At 35.2% G+C, this 20,412-nt stretch overlaps 1 protein-coding gene across 2 annotated transcripts in view; it reads left to right on the forward strand.

The window, feature by feature from the left end:
• The window catches only part of lmx1ba (LIM homeobox transcription factor 1, beta a), a 60,225-nt gene that overhangs the window by 21,247 nt on the left and 18,566 nt on the right, over positions 1-20,412 (forward strand). The window contains exon 1 of one of the 2 annotated variants that reach the window (XM_079871820.1): positions 1,600-1,661. The exons of the other annotated variant lie outside the window; for it this stretch is intronic. Within the exon in view, the coding sequence (XP_079727946.1) occupies positions 1,627-1,661 (35 nt within the window). The 5' untranslated portion in view covers positions 1,600-1,626. Of the gene's footprint in view, positions 1-1,599; positions 1,662-20,412 lie in introns of those variants that run through there. 2 annotated transcript variants of the gene reach the window in all.

Below are 20,412 nucleotides of genomic sequence, written 5' to 3' on the forward strand. Positions count from 1 at the left end.
TTTGGCTAGTGTTACATGATCCCGCTCTTATTCATGCAAATGCTTTTAAACCATTCATGCGCGATAAGACTCGCGCTAATATCGTGCGTGCGCACAAAACAGCATGCCAGAATACAGCTCTCTTTCGAGCTTGAACGATCAATAACACACACAATTATGCCAAAATGTCTTTTTGTCGAGGATCTTCATAACATAAGAGTAGTCTTATGATGAACGTGAAGAGTTGTGACTCGTGAATGAGGCGCGTGTGAGATCCGCGTCTCTGACAGCAGCTGCTGGTCTTAAAGGGACAGTACACAGTAGCCACTAATTATATCTGTCGCTAAAGTTAATCAAAGAACAAAGGGAACAGAGAAAAACACTCACTGCTCTTGACTAACGAACTTTTTTCTTTAGGCAGATTATCACTAATATGTGTGTGCATCTATTTTCCTTGAGAACCAAGCAAGTTGACTCATGAAACCATTTGTTTATTATATCACATATCACAATCGCAATATTGACCTCAATTATCGCAATATGACATTTTCCCCAAATCGTGCAGCCCTACTATCTGTCTATCTATTTGTCTGTCTGTCTGTCTGTCTGTTAATATTGGTCTGTCTGTCATCCATCCATCCATCCATCGTTCTATCTATAGTTTTATATATAGTTATGATAAAATGTCAGAATTACAAAGTGATTGAAAAAAGGACAGAGCAGTTTTTATGTTAAAAGTGTGTGCATTTGCATAATTTTTGTCTACTTTTTTGTCTCCAATACTATGTAATATGAACATCCTGTAGCATTTGCTTTGATACTTTGCATGTAATGCACTGACATTCAAACAGTTTTCACGTTAGAGGTCTTTGTGCCTGTATGTGTGTCGGAGTGTGTGCTAGTCATTTCTCTACCACAATATTTGATTGGGTAAGTGGGCATGAGACTCCCTTATCAGATTTGAGTGAGCAAGCGCTATCATCGGCGTCTGCGGTGGTTAGCCCCGTTCGGCTTTATGATATCTTTTGGCTGAGACAATTTACTTCTTCCATGCCAATAATGCCATTACAGTATTAGATGCGTCAGATAAGGCCGTGTCATTTCAGCGAGCCGTGAGTAAGAGATCCATCCGTTCACGACAGCGCTGCAATTAATGCTTTCATTCCTACGTGGAAATGTTTTCCTGTGAACTGGTTCAAGCTGTTTCCCTCGCTGGCTTGTTTCAGAGCCACAGGCAGTCGTGGATTTGCTTGTGTTGGACTCGTGTGGGTTTCCACTTCTTAACGTTACTGTAGAGCTGCATACGGCCTCAGAGTCTGTAACATGTAATGATTGTGCCAAGATATTAATTATTTTGCTTTGTTTAGCTTTATAAAAAGCTGTTTTAAAAGTTAATATGATGGAAAAGTATGTTTCTTGCTCAGTTGAAATACAATTGAACAATATGATGTTATGTAAACATATTTAACATGTTCCTAACCTGATGAATCTCCCGTTCCTCCACATCCCAAATCTGCTCTACTGGACTGAGATCTGGAGACTGTGGAGACCGTTTGAGTTTAGTGAACTCTCTGTCATGATCAAGAAACCAGTTTGAGAGGATTTGATCTTTGGAAGTGTCCATCAGAAGAGGAGAACACTGTGGTCATGAAGGGATGGACAGGGTCAGCAACAATACTCAGGTAGACTGTGGTGTTTAAATGATGATCAATTGACCATTCGCAAAGACCCGCCCCCTTTAGTTACTGTTGCTATGTCCGACAAGCCACGCACGGCATGTTCTCTCGCAGTGAAAAATACATCGCAGAGCAGAGAGGACACTGACAACGCGCTGACAGACAGGACAGACCAGGTTACTTTTGATATGAAATAAAGTCTCAACTTTCAAATTTGGTCATTTTTTTAAACGAAATTGAAACAATAGCGTTTTGTGGCTCTTTAATGTGTCTGACAGATCGCCTCAGTTAAAGCTGCTCGTGAACCGATCATCTCTTCCTTCTAGTTAATTTATAGCATCAAATAAACATGAATGAACATCAGAAGGAATGCTGTTTTAACCGCGGAAAGACGTCAGTTCACACCGTTTTTCAAGTTCAAATCCTCCAACGTTAATCTACTAACCCAGGGTTCACCAATCTCGGTCCTGGAGGGCCGCTGTCCTGCAGAGTTTAGCTCCAACCAGCTCCAACACACCTGTTTGAAAGTTTCTAATATGCCTAGTGAGACCTTGATTAGCTGGTTCAGGTGTGTTTAATTGGGGTTGGAGCTAAACTCTGCAGGACAGAGGCCCTCCAGGACCGAGATTGGTGAACCCTGTACTAACCTATAAGAGATCTGACTTTGAGACTTTGAGCCCCTCAATTGACCCTTCGAAGAGAATTTGAATGATGGGTGATCTGACCTATCATAATCATTGTCTGAAGAAGCAGTCAGGAGAGACTGCTTTGTCGGACAATGATTATGATTGGTCAGATCACCCATCATTCAAATTCTCTTCGAAGGGTCAATTGAGGGGCTCAAAGTGTGCCATGAATACATCCCTCACACCATTACAGCTACAGCGCCTGAACCGCTGATATAAGGTTTCATGCTTTCATGTTGTTTACATCAAACTCTGACCCGACCGTCTGAAAGTCGCAGCAGAAATCCAGACCAGGCAACGTTTGTACAATCTTCTATTGTCCAGTTTTATTGAGCCCGTCTGAATTGTAGCCTCAGTTTCTTGTTCTCAGCTGACAGAAGCGGCACCGGTGTGTGTCTGTAATTCGTCTACTTCTAGGTTGGACGTGTTGTGTGTTCAGAGATTGTTGTGCGTTCAGAGATTGTTGTGTGTTCTAGGGTTGGGCCGATAGACGATGGCTGACAGACATCACAATGTTGAGCCGGCATCGCGATACTCCCCCCGTTTCCATGGTCATGCTTGGCACGTGATTCACCACAGCCAAAATAGCGCTCCTTTCTGTATGACAGATGTAGTGCTTTTATTTCTTAATATTAACAAACTTGCTTACCATGTCATCAACTATCTTCTATTCCGATTCTCAAATTCGTAAATGAGTTTGTTTTGTCGTTTAAAAATCTTTATAAATTATCTTGATCTGTAACGGGAGATGGGCGCCACCATGTTTGTTTGGGCCGTGAATTCATCCGTTTCTCCCGAAATACATGAAAGTAAGTGGCCGGTGAACTGGGAGAAGAATAGAGTAAACTTTATAGTTACTTACACTGTGTATCTGATATGAATAAAACACGTCAGCAAATATATTTGAATGGATTGTTATTGCTGCTTCCATAGACACCATTGTGTATTTTACAAACTATACATTATGTGGTTAAAAGTTAAATGTGGTCATTATGTGCGCCAGCCATAGCACGAAAGCACAGTTTGAAGCACAGTTCCCCCCCCACACACACACACACACTTCCCAATGTCATCGTCCATCGCGATGTTTCACTGTAGATATCGTCTGATGCCAAATTGGTAGACATCGCCCAACCCTAGTGTGTTCAGAGATTGTTGTTGTGTGTTCAGAGATTGTTGAGCGTTCAGAGATTGTTGTGTGTTCAGAGATTGTTGAGCGTTCAGAGATTGTTGTGCGTTCAGAGATTGTTGAGCATTCAGAGATTGTTGTGTGTTCAGAGATTGTTGAGCGTTCAGAGATTGTTGTGTGTTCAGAGATTGTTGAGCGTTCAGAGATTGTTGTGCGTTCAGAGATTGTTGAGCATTCAGAGATTGTTGAGTGTTCAGAGATTGTTGTGCGTTCAGAGATTGTTGAGCATTCAGAGATTGTTGAGTGTTCAGAGATTGTTGTGTGTTCAGAGATTGTTGTGCGTTCAGAGATTGTTGAGCGTTCAGAGATTGTTGAGCGTTCAGAGATTGTTGTGCGTTCAGAGATTGTTGAGCATTCAGAGATTGTTGAGCGTTCAGAGATTGTTGTGTGTTCAGAGATTGTTGAGCGTTCAGAGATTGTTGTGTGTTGTTCACTGTTCAGAGATTGTTGAGCGTTCAGAGATTGTTGTGCGTTCAGAGATTGTTGAGCATTCAGAGATTGTTGTGTGTTGTTCAGAGATTGTTGTGTGTTCAGAGATTGTTGTGTGTTCAGAGATTGTTGAGCGTTCAGAGATTGTTGAGCGTTCAGAGATTGTTGTGTGTTCAGAGATTGTTGAGCGTTCAGAGATTGTTGTGCGTTCAGAGATTGTTGAGCATTCAGAGATTGTTGAGTGTTCAGAGATTGTTGTGTGTTCAGAGATTGTTGTGTGTTCAGAGACTGTTGTGTGTTCAGAGATTGTTGAGCGTTCAGAGATTGTTGTGCGTTCAGAGAATGTTGAGCATTCAGAGATTGTTGAGCGTTCAGAGATTGTTGTGTGTTCAGAGATTGTTGAGCGTTCAGAGATTGTTGTGTGTTCACTGTTCAGAGATTGTTGAGCGTTCAGAGATTGTTGTGCGTTCAGAGATTGTTGAGCATTCAGAGATTGTTGTGTGTTCAGAGATTGTTGTGTGTTCAGAGATTGTTGTGTGTTCAGAGATTGTTGATGGTTGTGTGTTCAGAGAAGCTCTTCTAGATCTCGGTTGTATTGAGTGTTTATTTGAGTTACTGTTGTCTCTCTATCAGCTGAACTGCTCTGGTCGCTCTCTGACATCAACAAGACATTTTCTCCCACAGAACTGACGCTCACTGGATATTTCTCTTTCTCAGAGCATTCTCTGTAAACCCTAGAGATGATTGCGTGTGAAAATCCCAGAAGATCAGCAGTTTCTGAAATACTCAGACCAGCCCGTCTGGCACAAACAACCATGACACGTTCAAAGTCACTTAAATTCCTCATTTTGATGCTCAGTTTGATCGTTTTGACCAAGTCTCTACTGTGTGTAAATATCCCTCTACTTGAGCTTTTCTTATAGTCCTCATGAATATCTATCCAATTTTTCTTTTTCTTTCTTGCTGGTGGTATTTAGATCTGCATGAATTTGAGTGGTTATGACAACTGGAGTGAGTCAAGTGAAAAAAAAATAGTCAAAGAGACTAAGTCTTCTTAGGGCCGGGCAGCGTTCACATGCACAAATCCTTAACAGATGTGTGTGTGAGAGAGTGTGTGCCAGGTGAATTTCACTCCTAGATATGCTGCAATAAAGTGCCGCTCTCTCATTACACCTAAACGGTTATATTTAATACATAAAATTAGATTATTTTTTACATATTTTAGTGCTTAAATCAAGACTTCCATCAGACTTCCATCCAATCCAAATCAGATTCTTGCAGAATAGGTTTTTGATCTTCCACACAGAAAACTCATCCTGGCCCCAAACTAGTCCTAAAAACCTGCTAGACTCATTGACTCAAGATCCAAGAGCATGATGGCGACTGAACTGTCGTTCTGTTCTTTCTTGAGCGCATAGAAATGGGAATCTCAACACAGTGTGTTCAGAATTGCACTCATTCGCCAGAACAGTATATGGAGAAAATAACAGTAAGAGACAGAATAGCGAGAGCAAAGGGGGCTGAGAAAGGGAGAGACCGTCATCTTTTATTAGGTCTGTGGGTGTTAAGAGCACAGTGAATAACACAGTGTGGTTTATGGCCTCGGCTCCACTGTATGAGAGCCCATATTGTGACTGAGATTCCTTTTGGCCCCTGTCGCGTGTTTTCTTTCCCGGCTTTTCATCGCACGGATTATGACCCCCACCACAATTATACTCACTTCCAATCTCTGTTCAAAAGGGCCAAGTATGGAAACAGTGGTGCGAGTGTGCTCTGATTTCTTGCTATATAGGGATGTGTGTTGGGTTGACTAAACCTCAGCCTATTTGCACTCTCGGAAATGTGCTGTTTTGTTACCCAGATGCAGTGATTTGTTTTCTTGTTCGAATTGCATCTCACAATTTTGAAATGATTCTGCTTTTCCTTTAGCATGTTTCTTGGCACAATATTCAATTCTCATTGCTTTCTCGGATCGTTCTCCCTAGGATACATGTGATGTTTCCCTAGAATTTGGTCAAATATAGATAGGCTATGTTTTGGAATTTGTGTGATCTATTTTATTTTATTTATTTATTTATTTTTTACTCCTTTTTTATTTTATTTTTATGTTTATTTTTATTTTTTTATTTTTTATTTCCTTCCTTCCTTTATCCCCCCCCCCCCCCCCGTATTAAATGTCTAGATTATCATACCATAATTATTACTATCCTGAAAAAGTTTTAAAAATAGTTTTTTCCCCATAGAGTTCATTGCATTGCATACTGGGATTGCTGACCCTGTAAAGGATGCATGTAATATTATTTACCTTAGAATTTAATCTAATTTAGATATGCAAATTAAAATTATGTTCGCTAAGTTTTGAACCGGTTTTGGAACTTCCTTTTTATTTCACTTTACTTGTTTTTATTTTTTTTCCTTTTCTTTTCTTTTTCTTTCCTTCTTGCTTTCTTTCCTTTTTTCCCTTACCATTACATGTCTACATTATTATACCAGAATTATTACCTTGAAAAAGTTTTGAAATTAAATTTTTATTTTCATTGAGCTCATTGCATTGCACTCTGGGATTGCTGACCCTGTAATACATGTGATGTTTCCCTAGAATTTGGTCAAAAGTAGATTTTTATTGTTTTATTTTATTTTATTTTACTTCTTTCTTTCTGCCCTCACCCCCCAACCCGCCATTAAATGTCTATATTATTATAGCAGAATTATTATCCTCAGGGCGAGGGGTGATCGAGGGCCACAGGTTCCCTGAGGTCTAATAAAACCCATAACCTGCCGGTCATCTCTGATTATCTGTTGGAGATCACTGTCAATAATTAGATAACTAAGACATACGGAGTGAGCGAGTTATTCTCATCATTTTACTCCCCGTGGGAAATAATGTTTATTACTCCTCTCTGTCCTCCGCCTGATTTTAAATGCGCTCAGAGAACATGTTCACAAAGAGTATAACTAGGATCGAAAATTACCCCAAATTACAGTTAAAATAATTCATTTAAAACCTCTGAAGGCCTCAATTGTTTAAAGGAAAATTCTGGATTCAGTAAATGTTTAGCTTTATTGACTGATGCTGTTCATAGAGCCAATCTTATATCAAATATGTGATTGTTCTTGAAGTTCCTGCATTGATCAGCCATACAAATTAAGGTTGAAAATATTTGCAGTATGTTGTTAATGTTTATCTTGGCACGTTTTTGGAAAGCTGTTATTCGAATCATCCGTCTGAGCTTTACACATGATTGGTCAATATGTGAGAAACTGTGCCAAAGCTTTTGAGATCTGTCAGATGACAATACGGGTCGTCTCGCAGTTAACATGATCTGTGTGATGAAAGGAAAATGGTGGGGCAGATGTCATAATAATGGCATGTTGTTTACACTGTGTTGACAGCGTACAGCCTAACTGAGAGTTCAAGTGTCTGACAGTTTGTTGATATGGATCATGTTTTGATTGTCAGTCAAAGCATGCAATATGAACATCCGCTTTCCGTAACTTTAAGCTTTACCCAACAGTTGGATATGAATATAATATAATGTACTAAATTACTTGGTAAAAAAAAAACTTTTTTTATTGTGATAATAATAATAATAATAATAATAATACTAATAATAATAATAATAATAATAAATGTTTTCAAAATATTATATTAAATTCTATTAAATTAATAAGTCCTCATGAACATTGTGAAGTTTCTCTTTTATTCCATTATTCAAGTTTAGAAAAAACAAAAACAGCTTTAATCATCATTCCATTTATTATATTAAAAGCAATACAAATGAAAAAATAATTGAATTATTCTTCAACTTTATTACGGCTGCGCTACTATTTTTCTCCTTAAATTGTCAGCTGTAAATTAATAAATTTTATTCACAGTTGAATGCATAAGTTTACAGAATCTGCCAGATGTTTATCATGTAAAAAATAATAATAAAAGGATTCATAAAAATTGCATTTTGTTTTTTATATAGTATTACCCTGATTAAGCTATTTCACATAACAGATGTTTACATATTATAAGACAAAATAATAACTGAATCGACAAATGATCCTGTTCTGAAGAACCTTCTGAAGGGCAGTACTAAATAATCCCAAAGATTTGTAACATTTATGTAAATTCTGCCAGGAGTATGCGAAATTATGCACTCAACTTTATTAATGCAAGTTATACTTATATTTGTGTTATTTATAAAACGAGTATGCAATTTTGGACACAGCGAGACACTGATTCATTCAGGAGCAAATAAGTGTTTTGAATGAGTCATTTCAGTGAATGATTCAATGACTCACTCCTGAATGAATCAGTGTTTTGAACGAATCAGTACAGTAAATGATTCAATTACTCAATCTTATAAACAGTCACTTGTTTCATTCGTTCATAATCAGTTGAGGTAAACGATGTGACACAGACACATGGAGTGACACTCACAGTGAAAAGTGAGTCCAAAATCTGAGGACCAGAACTGTAATAATTCCCTAATAAAGGTAAAAGTGGAAATTCAATTCTTGTGGAAGTGCAATTCTTAATTTTACGTTTGATCAATTTCGATTATGTTCTTGCTTTATTGTATCATTAAAAAGTCTCCTCCTCATAATGAGAGAGCACCGTTTACCATCCCTCACACACACACAACACACACCCCTCTGACAGTGTTGAAGCTGTGTGTTCGCGTGTCAGGGCTCAGCTCTGATTGAATTAGACAGCAGACGGCAGCTGCCAGCACACACTCCTCACAGCACACACTCCTCAGAGACACACACTCTTCAGAGACGCCCCTTTGTCCCGCCCACACAAAAGAGCACTTGGCACAGAGAATAGACATGAATAAAGACGCAATGAATCTCTATTGTCACTGAGTTTACAGCTGGGATAAATGTGTGTGTGCTCCAGTTTTGATGAAGGAATACTCGTGTAAAGCAATATAGCAATATGTTTATATTGCCACAAAAAAAGAAATGGTATTATTGCATGCACAGCTCTCTATATAAAATTGGATATATATTGCAGTCAACTTTATTGGCATACATAGTCACTTGCATAAAGTAATATAGCAAATCTCAAATGCCTGATTTTCTATTTTGTCACAAAACTATATAAAGTTGGATATATTAGAATGTACCTTTATACAAGATATACTGTATAGCAATTCCTGGCTGCGCGATTGTTTATATTGCCGCCAAAAATGCAAACCGTATTATTGCATAGCTCTATATAAAAAGTTTATACACTTACATACAGTACACTCACATAAAGTTATATATATATTATATAGCAAATCAACTGCCTGATTTTTTTTTTTTCATTGCAAATTGTAACTATATTATCGCCCAGCTCTTTATATAAAGTTGGATAGGTATGTAACTCTCTAGGTAAGGTAAGGATAGGTAAGGTATCTCTCTCTCTCTCTCTCTCTCTCTCTCTCTCTCTCTCTCTCTCTCTCTCTCTCTCTCTCTCTCTCTCTCTCTCTCTCTCTCTCTCTCTCTCTCTCTCTCTCTATATATATATATATATATATATATATATATATATATATATATATATATATACAGTACCAGTCAAAAGTTTGGAAACACTACTATTTTTAATGCTTTTGAAAGAAGTCTCTTATGCTCATCAAGCCTGCAGTTTAAAAAAAAACAGAAAAAAAACAAAACAGTAATATTATGAAATATTATTACAATTTAAAATAATAATATACTTTAAAATGTAATTTATTTTTGTGATGCAAAGCTGAATTTTCATCAGCAAGTACTCCAGTCTTTGGTGTCTTATGATCCTTCAGAAATCATTCTAATATGATGATTTGATACTCAGTTATTATCAATGATGGAAACAGTTGTGCTGTTTAATATATTTTTTTGGAATACTTTTTTCAGGATTCATTGATGAGTAAAACGTTAACAGCATTTATTCATAAAAACAGCATTTATTCAAAATAAAAACATTTCTAACAATATAAATCGTTACCATCACCTTTTATCAATTTAACGCATCCTTGTTGAATTAAAGTACTAATTTCTTAAAAAAAAAAAATAGTTATTGTTCCCAAACTTTTGAACGGTAGTGTATATTGTTACAAAAGATTTCTATTCTAAATAAATACAGTTCTTTTTAACTTTTTATTCATCAAATAATCCTGAAAAAAGTATCTCAGGTTATAAAAAAATATTAAGCAGCACAACTGTTTCCAACATTGATCATAAATCAGCATATTAGAATGATTTCTGAAGGATCATAAGACACCAAAGACTGGAGTACTTGCTGATGAAAATTCAGCTTTGCATCACAAAAATAAATTACATTTTAAAGTATATTAAAAAAGAGAACCATTATTTTAAATTGTAATAATATTTCATAATATTGCTGTTTTTTTTTTTTTTTTTTTTTTTTAACTGCAGGCTTGATGAGCATAAGAGAGTTCTTTCAAAAACATTAAAAATAGTAGTGTTTCCAAACTTTTGACTGGTACTGTATATATATATATATATATAAAATATAAAGTAACATTTGAGGTATGTATCTTACATGTATTAAAAAAAATAATAATAAAAAAATATATATATTTATATATATATGTGTGTGTGTTTTAATACATGTAAGATTATTACAGTATGTTTTACAAGAAAATACTATTTCAGTCTTTCTGCCTATGTTATATGTTTAATTCAATGTATTACTTGCCATTTCTTTGTAATTACTTGTGAAGTTTACTAGCAAAAATTGTTTCTACGGCAATTTTTTTTTCTCAGTATATAGCAAATATACTGCATGATCGCTTGCATCATCGCAAAATGTAAACTATATTGAGGCATCAAGATTTTAAGATTTTATAAACATTACCATCATGATTTTCTGTAAAGCTGCTTTGAAACGATGTCTATTTTTCAACAATACAAACACATTTGACTTGACTTGAATATTTCCCCCCAAGAAATGAAATGTTCCACGTTTCTCATGCAAACACCCGGTCCATGCACGTATGCAGTGTGCGGTTGGAGAGCGAGATCGTGGGGAGTGTGTATTCCAGCAAGAGTTGTGTGTATGAGTGGGTGGGGGAGCAGGTGAACGCCTGCCAGAGAGAGAGAAAGACAGTGGGTGTCAAACACCTGCAACCAGTTCTGCCTGTTAGCCCCGGGCCAGTGGGAAGATGGGAATGCTTTGAGGATGGCCTGCCATTGCCTGAAGCAGGGATGCATTCAAAGCTTCAGTGTGTTTTGATGAATCTTTACCGTGGTGTGAACTCATTAAGTTGAGGACAGGATGACATCATGCGTGATCGATGGATCTTTGTGCTGGAAATTTGCATACGGCTGGTGTTTTATGTTTGATTTATTTCCCATACTGTGTGTTTCGTAATCGAGCAGTTGTTTCCTTAAAATACCAGCCTAAGCTCTCTTCCTGCTCCTCAGGTTCAGAAGCCGGTTCCCACCGCAGAGCTTAATATAAACTAATACAGTTTGGTGGTAATTGTGGTAATCATATTTCAAAGTGAATAATGTTTTATTTCTTATTTAAAACATTAGCTCAAAATTATATATGTATATATATATATATATATATATATATATATATATATATATATATATATATATATATATATATATATATATATTTATTTATTTATTTATTTATTTATTTATTTATTTATTTATTTATTTATTTATTTATTTATTTATTTATTTATTTATATAATATTTTATTTCTTATTTTAAACGTTACCTCAAAATGTTACTTTATATTTTGATTAAAAAATATTATTTATATAACATTTTATTTCTTATTTTAAACTTTACCTCAAAATGCTACTTTATATTTGAATTTATTTAATTAATTTTATTGATTTAAATAATGTTTTATTTCTTATTTAAAACATTAGCTCAAAATTATACTTTATATATATATATATATATATATATATATATATATATATATATTATTTTTATTTTATTTATATAATATTTTATTTCTTATTTTAAACTTTACCTCAAAATGCTACTTTATATTTGAATTTATTTAATTAATTTTATTGATTTAAATAATATTTTATTTCTTATTTTAAACGTTACCTCAAAATGTTACTTTATATTTTAATAAAAAAATATTATTTATATAATATTTTATTTCTTATTTTAAACTTTACCTCAAAATGCTACTTTATATTTGAATTTATTTAATTAATTTTATTGATTTAAATAATATTTTATTTCTTATTTTAAACAGTAGCTCAAAATTATACTTTATATATATTTTTATTTATATAATATTTTATTTCTTATTTTAAACTTTACCTCAAAATGTTACTTTATATTTTAATTCATTTAAATAATTATATTGAATTATATAATATTTTATTTCTTATTTTAAACTTTACCTCAAAATGTTACTTTATATTTTAATTAAAAAGATTATTTATATAATATTTGATTTCTTATTTTAAACTTTACCTCAAAATGCTACTTTATATTTTAATTAAAAAGATTATTTATATAATATTTTATTTCTTATTTTAAACTTTACCTCAAAATGTTACTTTATATTTTAATTTATTTAATTCATTTTATTGGTTTAAATAATATTTTATTTCTTATTTTAAACTTTTACCTCAATATGTTATTTTAATTTTTTATGTATTTAATTAATTGTATTTATTTATATAATATAATATTTTATTTCTTATTTTAAACTTAATCAAATTTAAAAAAATTTTTTTTACTTTGAGACGGAAACAGGCTTCCAAAAGAATAAAAAAATTAAAACAGCATTTCACCTCGAGCAAAATTGTTGGCATAGAAGAGGTTAGAGCAATATAAAAATAATTCAGATAGCATAGCAGACCTTTTGTTCTTAGAAGAAGTTTCCTCATTGCTTTCTAGGACAATCAATTAGCCTTTTTCACGTGGAATCGGAAACTTGTCACGCAGGGTAAAGTTAGGGTGTATTCACACCTGCCTTGTTTGGTTCGTTTGAATCGAACTCAAGTTCGTTTCCCCCCTTGGTGCGGATCTTTTGGGCAGGTGTGAATACAGCAATCGCACTCGGGTGCGGACCAAACAACCGAACCGAGACCCAGATGAAGAGGTGGTCTCGGTCCGGTTCCAAACGAACTCTGGTACGGTTTGTTTATGGCGTGAACATGAACCGACCCAATTGCTGGAAATAACGCATACAAATACTGTTGTGTTCAGCAAGTTTAGCGAATGGATGAAGGAGAGGGGATATAAGCGGCCTCACGCACAGTCCAGCGCGCTGTCTGTGCACACGATACTGTTGCGCGTCTTTCTACGTGTCGTGTGTGCATCAGGACATTCACAGACAGAGCCTTCTCTTTTGTCTTATCGCGCTTAAATGGTTTAAAAGCATTTGCATGAATAGGAGTGTGATCATATAATGTAACGGTAGTTTAAAAATCCTATTACAACATCGTATAGACGACATTGTATCATATGATGCTCATTAGATTCTTCATATTGCGTTTGTAGAGAATAACACCAAATCAGTAAAAGAACAAATACTGCATTACGAAATATCTCCATACTGAGGCTGTTTTTGCACTTCCTGCTTTTCCCTGCTTGAGAATTCCTGTCCAATGAATGGACGACCTTAGCACACGTGTGGTTTTGTTTGGTTCAAAACAAAGTTTGGTTCACTTGCAAAAAGAGCAGTGTGAAAGCGAACCGTAGTGATGTAGTACGGACTCGAGTCCGGTCTCGAGACCAATTTCTGCTTTCTCGGACTCGACTCGGACTTGTTCTTACAAAGACTCGGTCTTGACTCGGACTCGACCCTTCAAAGACTCGGTCTTGACTCGGACTCGGCATAGGCGGTCTCGTCCCATCACTAGTCCACTAGAATACATACCACTAGAAAATTTTAATTGACTGTTCGCAAAGACCCGCCCCCCTTAGTTACTGTCGCTATGTCCGACAAGCTACACCGTTCTCACGCCACACCATGTTCTCACGCAGTGAAAAATACATCGCGGAGCAGAGAGGAGACTGACAACACGCTGACAGACAGGACAGACCAGGTTACTTTTCGGTTACTTTTGATATTAAACATATTAAACAAAGTCTCGCCTTTCAAACTTGGTCATTTTTTAAAAGAAATTTAAACAATAAATACCGTTTTGTGGCTCTTAAATGTGTAGTGACAGATCGCTGTAGAGCATCAGTTAAAGCTGCTCGTGAACCGATCATCTCTTCCTTCTAGTTCATTTATAGCCTCAAATAAACATGAACAAACATAAGAAGCAATGTTGTTTTAACCACGGAAAGGCGTCAGTACACTCCGTGTTTCAAGTTCAAATCCTCCCATGTTAACGAACGGACTCGGTCTCGACTCGGACTCGACCCTTCAAAGACTCGGTCTTGACTCGGACTCGGCATAGGCGGTCTCGTCCCCATCACTAGCGAACCGTACCAAACAAAACAAAAAAACATTTTATTTGGTCCGGACCAAAGCAAGTGAACTATCGGACTTTCCTGGTGTGAATACACCCTAAGTTCCTCTACGGGTCGGTGCCTATTATATTAGTATGCTATTTTCTCAGAGCATTAGTATGCTATTTTCTCAGAGCATACAAATGAAAACTTTATAACTTATCCGGCCACTCAGTGACTGAAACGCTCAAACAGGCCGGTAATCGGTGGGTAATCGGGAGAATCGGGAGAATTCCCGGTGGGGCGCTTCACTTTTGGGCCGGTCGAGGAATTTTTTTTTTCTTTTACATTTCAATGTCACGTTAGTTACATGGCTACACACGTTCCACATTCTGACACCACAGCGCGCAGCCTCTGCATGGGTTGTACCATGTGAGGGAGTTCTCCCCTCCCCTCCTATAGAGTTGGTTGGGTCCATAGCCCAACTTTTCCAAAACGTTTTCTCAGGTAGGCTACCGATAGCTGGGCCGGCCCTACAGTAACGTTACGCGTCAGGGAGGATGGATGGGAGGAAGAGGTCAGGATGTATGGAAGCTTGTTTCCGCCACAGAATAAAACATTTTAAAAGAAAATTGCGACTTTTTATCTCACAATTGCGAGTTTACATCTCGCAATTCTGACTTTATTTCTCAGAATTGCGAGATATAAAGTCGCAATTGCGTGTTATAAAGTCAAAATTGCGAGATATAGAGTCAGAATTGCGTGATATAAAGTCGCAATTGTGTGTTAAAAAGTCAGAATTGCGAGATATAGAGTCAGAATTGCGTGATATAAAGTCACAATTGTGTGTTATAAAGTCAGAATTGCGAGATATAAAGTCGCAATTGTGTGTTATAAAGTCAGAATTGCGTGATATAAAGTCAGAATTGCGAGATATAGAGTCAGAATTGCGTGATGTAAAGTCACAATTGTGTTATAAAGTCAGAATTGCGAGATATAAAGTCGCAATTGTGTGTTATAAAGTCAGAATTGCGTGATATAAAGTCAGAATTGCGAGATATAGAGTCAGAATTGCGTGATATAAAGTCACAATTGTGTTATAAAGTCAGAATTGCGAGATATAGAGTCAGAATTGCGTGATATAAAGTCGCAATTACGTGTTATAAAGTCAATTGCGAGATATAGAGTCAGAATTGCGAGATATAAAGTCAGAATTGCGTGATATAAAGTCAGAATTGCGAGATATAGAGTCAGAATTGCGAGATATAAAGTCAGAATTGCGTGTTATAAAGTCAATTGCGAGATATAGAGTCAGAATTGCGAGATATGAAGTCAGAATTGCGTGATATAAAGTCAGAATTGCGAGATATAGAGTCAGAATTGCGAGATATAAAGTCAGAATTGCGTGATATAAAGTCAGAATTGCGAGATATAGAGTCAGAATTGCGTGATATAAAGTCACAATTGTGTTATAAAGTCAGAATTGCGAGATATAGAGTCAGAATTGCGTGATATAAAGTCGCAATTACGTGTTATAAAGTCAATTGCGAGATATAGAGTCAGAATTGCGAGATATAAAGTCAGAATTGCGTGATATAAAGTCAGAATTGCGAGATATAGAGTCAGAATTGCGTGATATAAAGTCAGAATTGCGAGATATAGAGTCAGAATTGCGAGATATAAAGTCAGAATTGCGTGATATAAAGTCAGAATTGCGAGATATAGAGTCAGAATTGCGAGATATAAAGTCAGAATTGCGTGATATAAAGTCAGAATTGCGAGATATAAAGTCAGAATTGTGTGAAATAAAGTCGCAAAATTTTTGCTTCTTATAAAGTCAGAATTGCGAGATATAAAGTCAGAATTGTGTGAAATAAAGTCGCAATTGCTTCTTATAAAGTCAGAACTGCAAGATATAGAGTCAGAATTGCGTGTTATAAAGTCAGAATTGCGAAATATAAAGTCAGAATTGTGTGAAATAAAGTCGCAATTGCTTCTTATATAAAGTCTAAGTGAATTATTATTTAACCTTTACATTATTTGTTAACCCATGGTATTAAACTACTACACAATAGTACGAGCTGAACTGTTGCTTCATTTATCCAATTTAGAAAAAGTGCTATTTTGGAATTCCACCATGGAAAAAGTGGGCCGGTCTTGGGACTGAAACTCCCGGGCTGAAAAGTGGCCCCACTCCGGCCCTGCGCTCAAATATATATATTTGAGCGTTTCAGTCACTGTATACCGTGGCTGGTTTGTGTTCACCGGCTGCCGTGTCATTAACTGAAATATTGACTAGTTCAGTCATTTCCCTCGCATCACCACACCATGAGAAATTGTTTAAAGACTTTTATTTCAACTACAGATGCACATTTTCGGCATGGCTTGTTGGGCATAGCAACAGTAACTAAAGGGGGCGGGGCTTTGTGAATTGACAGCTGAGTTCTTCTTGAGAACTGTCTTTATTAGTTAGGGTGTGTCCAGTCATTTATCATCACACACTTTAAAGTCTTGTTGTGACATATTAAACAACTTCAAACTGATGTCGGTTGGACACACACACGCACATGCACACCCACACACACACACACACACGCACACACACATTAATCACATTGCTCATACAGCACCAGGAATTCAGTTGTACCTGTTTCTCCGGCCGCATTAAAATAATCAACTCTAATTTGAAGGAAGTTTTGAGAAATCCTGATCATCCAATACAGTGAGACACTTGCATGTTTCGGCACGCAGGGCACACCTCAGGACAAATTGTACGTTCTTCCTTTATGGCGGTTTCAGGGTTTGTTCTGAGCATAGCCAGGCTGCAGGACAAGTGTGTGTGAGAATGAGATTGAGAGTGTGTGTTTTATTCATTTTTCTACAACACGTCATTCAAGCCCACAAGTCTGACCCAGATCTAATGTGTCTAAGTTGTTTTCTTTAGTTATAGTTAAAGGCTGTTGTTATAGCACTGAAAAAAATGATTCGTTGAATTTAATAAAAAAATTATATGGTAAGTGGTTGCACACAATTGATTTTAGCTACATTTAAACAAATGCATTCAGTTGAACTAAAATTGATTAAGTTCAACTGAATGCATTTGTTTAAATGTAGCTAAAATCAATTGTGTGCAACCACTTACCATAAAAAAATGGTAAAACGTTTTTTTTTTTTTCAGTGAACCGTATTCAGATTTTTTTCTGTTTATGAACTTCGGTGAACTTCTCTGCCGTTGTCCATCTTGTTCTCCTGGACTAAAGATGATCTTTTCTCATGGTTTCTATGGTAATCTTCACATTTACTGTTTGAGCGTCTCCAGAACTCTGTTTGCTTAGCAAGTTGAATCACCGCTTTTTAAAGGGTCTCGTTTTCAGTAAAGCTCCTGCTTACCCTTTACTATATCTATCTATCTATCTATCTATCTATCTATCTATCTATCTATCTATCTATCTATCTATCTATCTATCTATCTATCTATCTATCTATCTATCTATCTTTCTTTTTACAGCATATCTATGCTAGTTGTATATCTATAGTTTTTAATGTTTAGGCTTTTATTTTACATAATTCAGGATTATTATACAGTAGTCAACATTTGAAGTGGATCAAAACCTCTCATCAAAGTTATACATGAATTATACATGAACTTGTCTTAGGACAACTTTGATTAACATTTTTGATCCACTTCAAATGTTGACTACTGTAGTTAACTGAAACTAAAACATTTAAAAAAAAATTGTTTCTTGTAATAAAATAAACATTAACTGAAAAAAAATAATACTTAAGCTTATTTTATTTGAGCTAGTTAGCAAGGCAAGATTTCTCATTTTCATTTAGTTTAACTTGATGTATATAGACATATTTTTAAAAACTTTTAAATATGGCTAAAAATGGCTAAAAACAACCGAATGGCTAAAACAAAAACGAAAACATAAAAACTAATTCAAAATGTCAATAAAAACTATAATAGTACCTAAATGATACAGAAATAACGCTGACATAAATTATAAATGAGTTTGAAATAGAACAATTTTTCAAACCACAGTTAAACATAGTTTCTATATGAGGACTATTGTATTTTTTTTAATAATGGCATGTTTTTCTATAACACTGTTGGCACATTCAGATTCACATTTATATTTAATTATTTAGAGATTTTACAATCCTAATCATGGGCTTATTGATCTTTATATCTGTATAACTTGAATTGACTCTAAATGTCTCATCATTTTCTGACTGGTTGAACCCTCTACTGTAATAGTCACCACAAACCCACCCAAGGCTTTTCTCTCGGTCTGCAGGATTTAGCCTTCATCAGGATCCAACATCCCACAATGTGCCAGTGTTGCTATGGAAACGTGCCGCTCTGACAATGTCCCGCACACAGTTCGAGTCTTTTGTTGTGGAGTCAGGGCCGGACTGTTAGCGCAGCTCCAATATTTACCCTTAACGCTGAGAGAGAGTTGGCTCTCCACTTTCTGGCCCACAGTGTTCCAGCTTGGGGAAAAATGAGGCAGATAGAGAGACATTTTGAAGTTTTTAAGTGTTGAAAAATAATGCATTTGTGTGATACCTGTCAGTTCATATGTTATTTACGTACTTTTGAGTAATGTACGGTCAGTAATGGTGTACAGCACATTTTACAGCTTACAAATAAAGTCGAGATCCATGTTTGGTTTATTACATTCCATCACAGATATTTTTTTTATCGCAGATTTAGTCGCAGTGAACAGCTCAAGCGGCTCGTGACACTTTCATTTAAGCAGAACATCGCAAGCTGTCTGTAATATTGTCTTTTTTTTTTCTTTTTTTTTTAAATAGTTTTCTGTAAAGGTTTTATTTTTTACCTTCGTTTTCCGTCTATGATATTGCATGTTAATATAGTGACTGTTATCGTTTAATGACCTTGCTGTCGTCTTGTCATCGTCTTAGTCATGGATAAAAAAGTCGTTGACGAACATTTTTCGTCATACTTTTCGTTTACTAAATTAACACTAATGTAAAACATAAAAATAGACATTAAATGTTGATTTGAGCTTACAATGATTGTATGATGTAAGAAAAAGGAGAGCACAGAATGAGATGGGAAACATGAAAATAGCATTGAAAAAGCATTTTCTAAATCCATATTTTTGTCTCGTTTTCCAGTAGAAATATTGAAATATCTTTAAAACAAGATACTTAAGATATTTATTTGAGAGGCAAATTTGCTATTATTATAAACAATTAATATTGATGTTTTGAGAGAATTTTATATATAATCTAATGGATATAATATCAAGAAATCATTTAATTTATTATTTTGTATTAATTTAATTTAATAATTTATTGTTGTTTTTTATTTTTATTTTAGGGCTGTGAAATCAACAATTCGATTAATCCCATCTAACATAAAAGTTTGTTTATATAATATATACTGTATATACATATACATACATACATACATACATACATACATATAAACATATATGTATATATATATGTGTATATGTATATATATATATATGTATGTGTGTGTGTGTACTGTATATATTCTGCATACATACACACATGTACACACACACATACAGTATATTATACAAACAAACCTTTATGTTAGATGTGATTAATCGTGATTAATCGATTTGACAGCACCATTTTCTTTTCTTTTTTTTACTATATTTAATAGTTTATTATTTTTATTCTAAGTATAAACATCTATAATGTTGAATATTGCATGCTTTGTTTCTTTGCCTGGGTCAATTATACAGTCCAGCTAGTTATTAAAGAGTGTTAGATTTATGATGCCGATCATAAATATACAGGAATCAAGAATTTTTTTCAGAAATTTTTCAGAAATTATAAAATTAAATAGTAATTTTCACTTATTAATTAGCCAGATATTTCGTGGGCTTTCGCAGAGTAAACATTCCAGACCTCAGGTCTAATAATCTAAGGATTACCAGTGCTAATTAAAACTCAAACAAACATCCCGTTGCACAGCCAAAGGTCCATAAAGTGGTGGGAAAACACACAGACTAATCCAGCATCGCTCTCAGATGTGGCTAAAGCTCCTCTAAGAGGGATTGATCGG

The sequence above is a fragment of the Squalius cephalus genome (genome assembly GCF_949319135.1).
Source record: "Squalius cephalus genome assembly, chromosome: 5".
Classification (NCBI taxonomy): Eukaryota; Metazoa; Chordata; class Actinopteri; order Cypriniformes; family Leuciscidae; genus Squalius; species Squalius cephalus.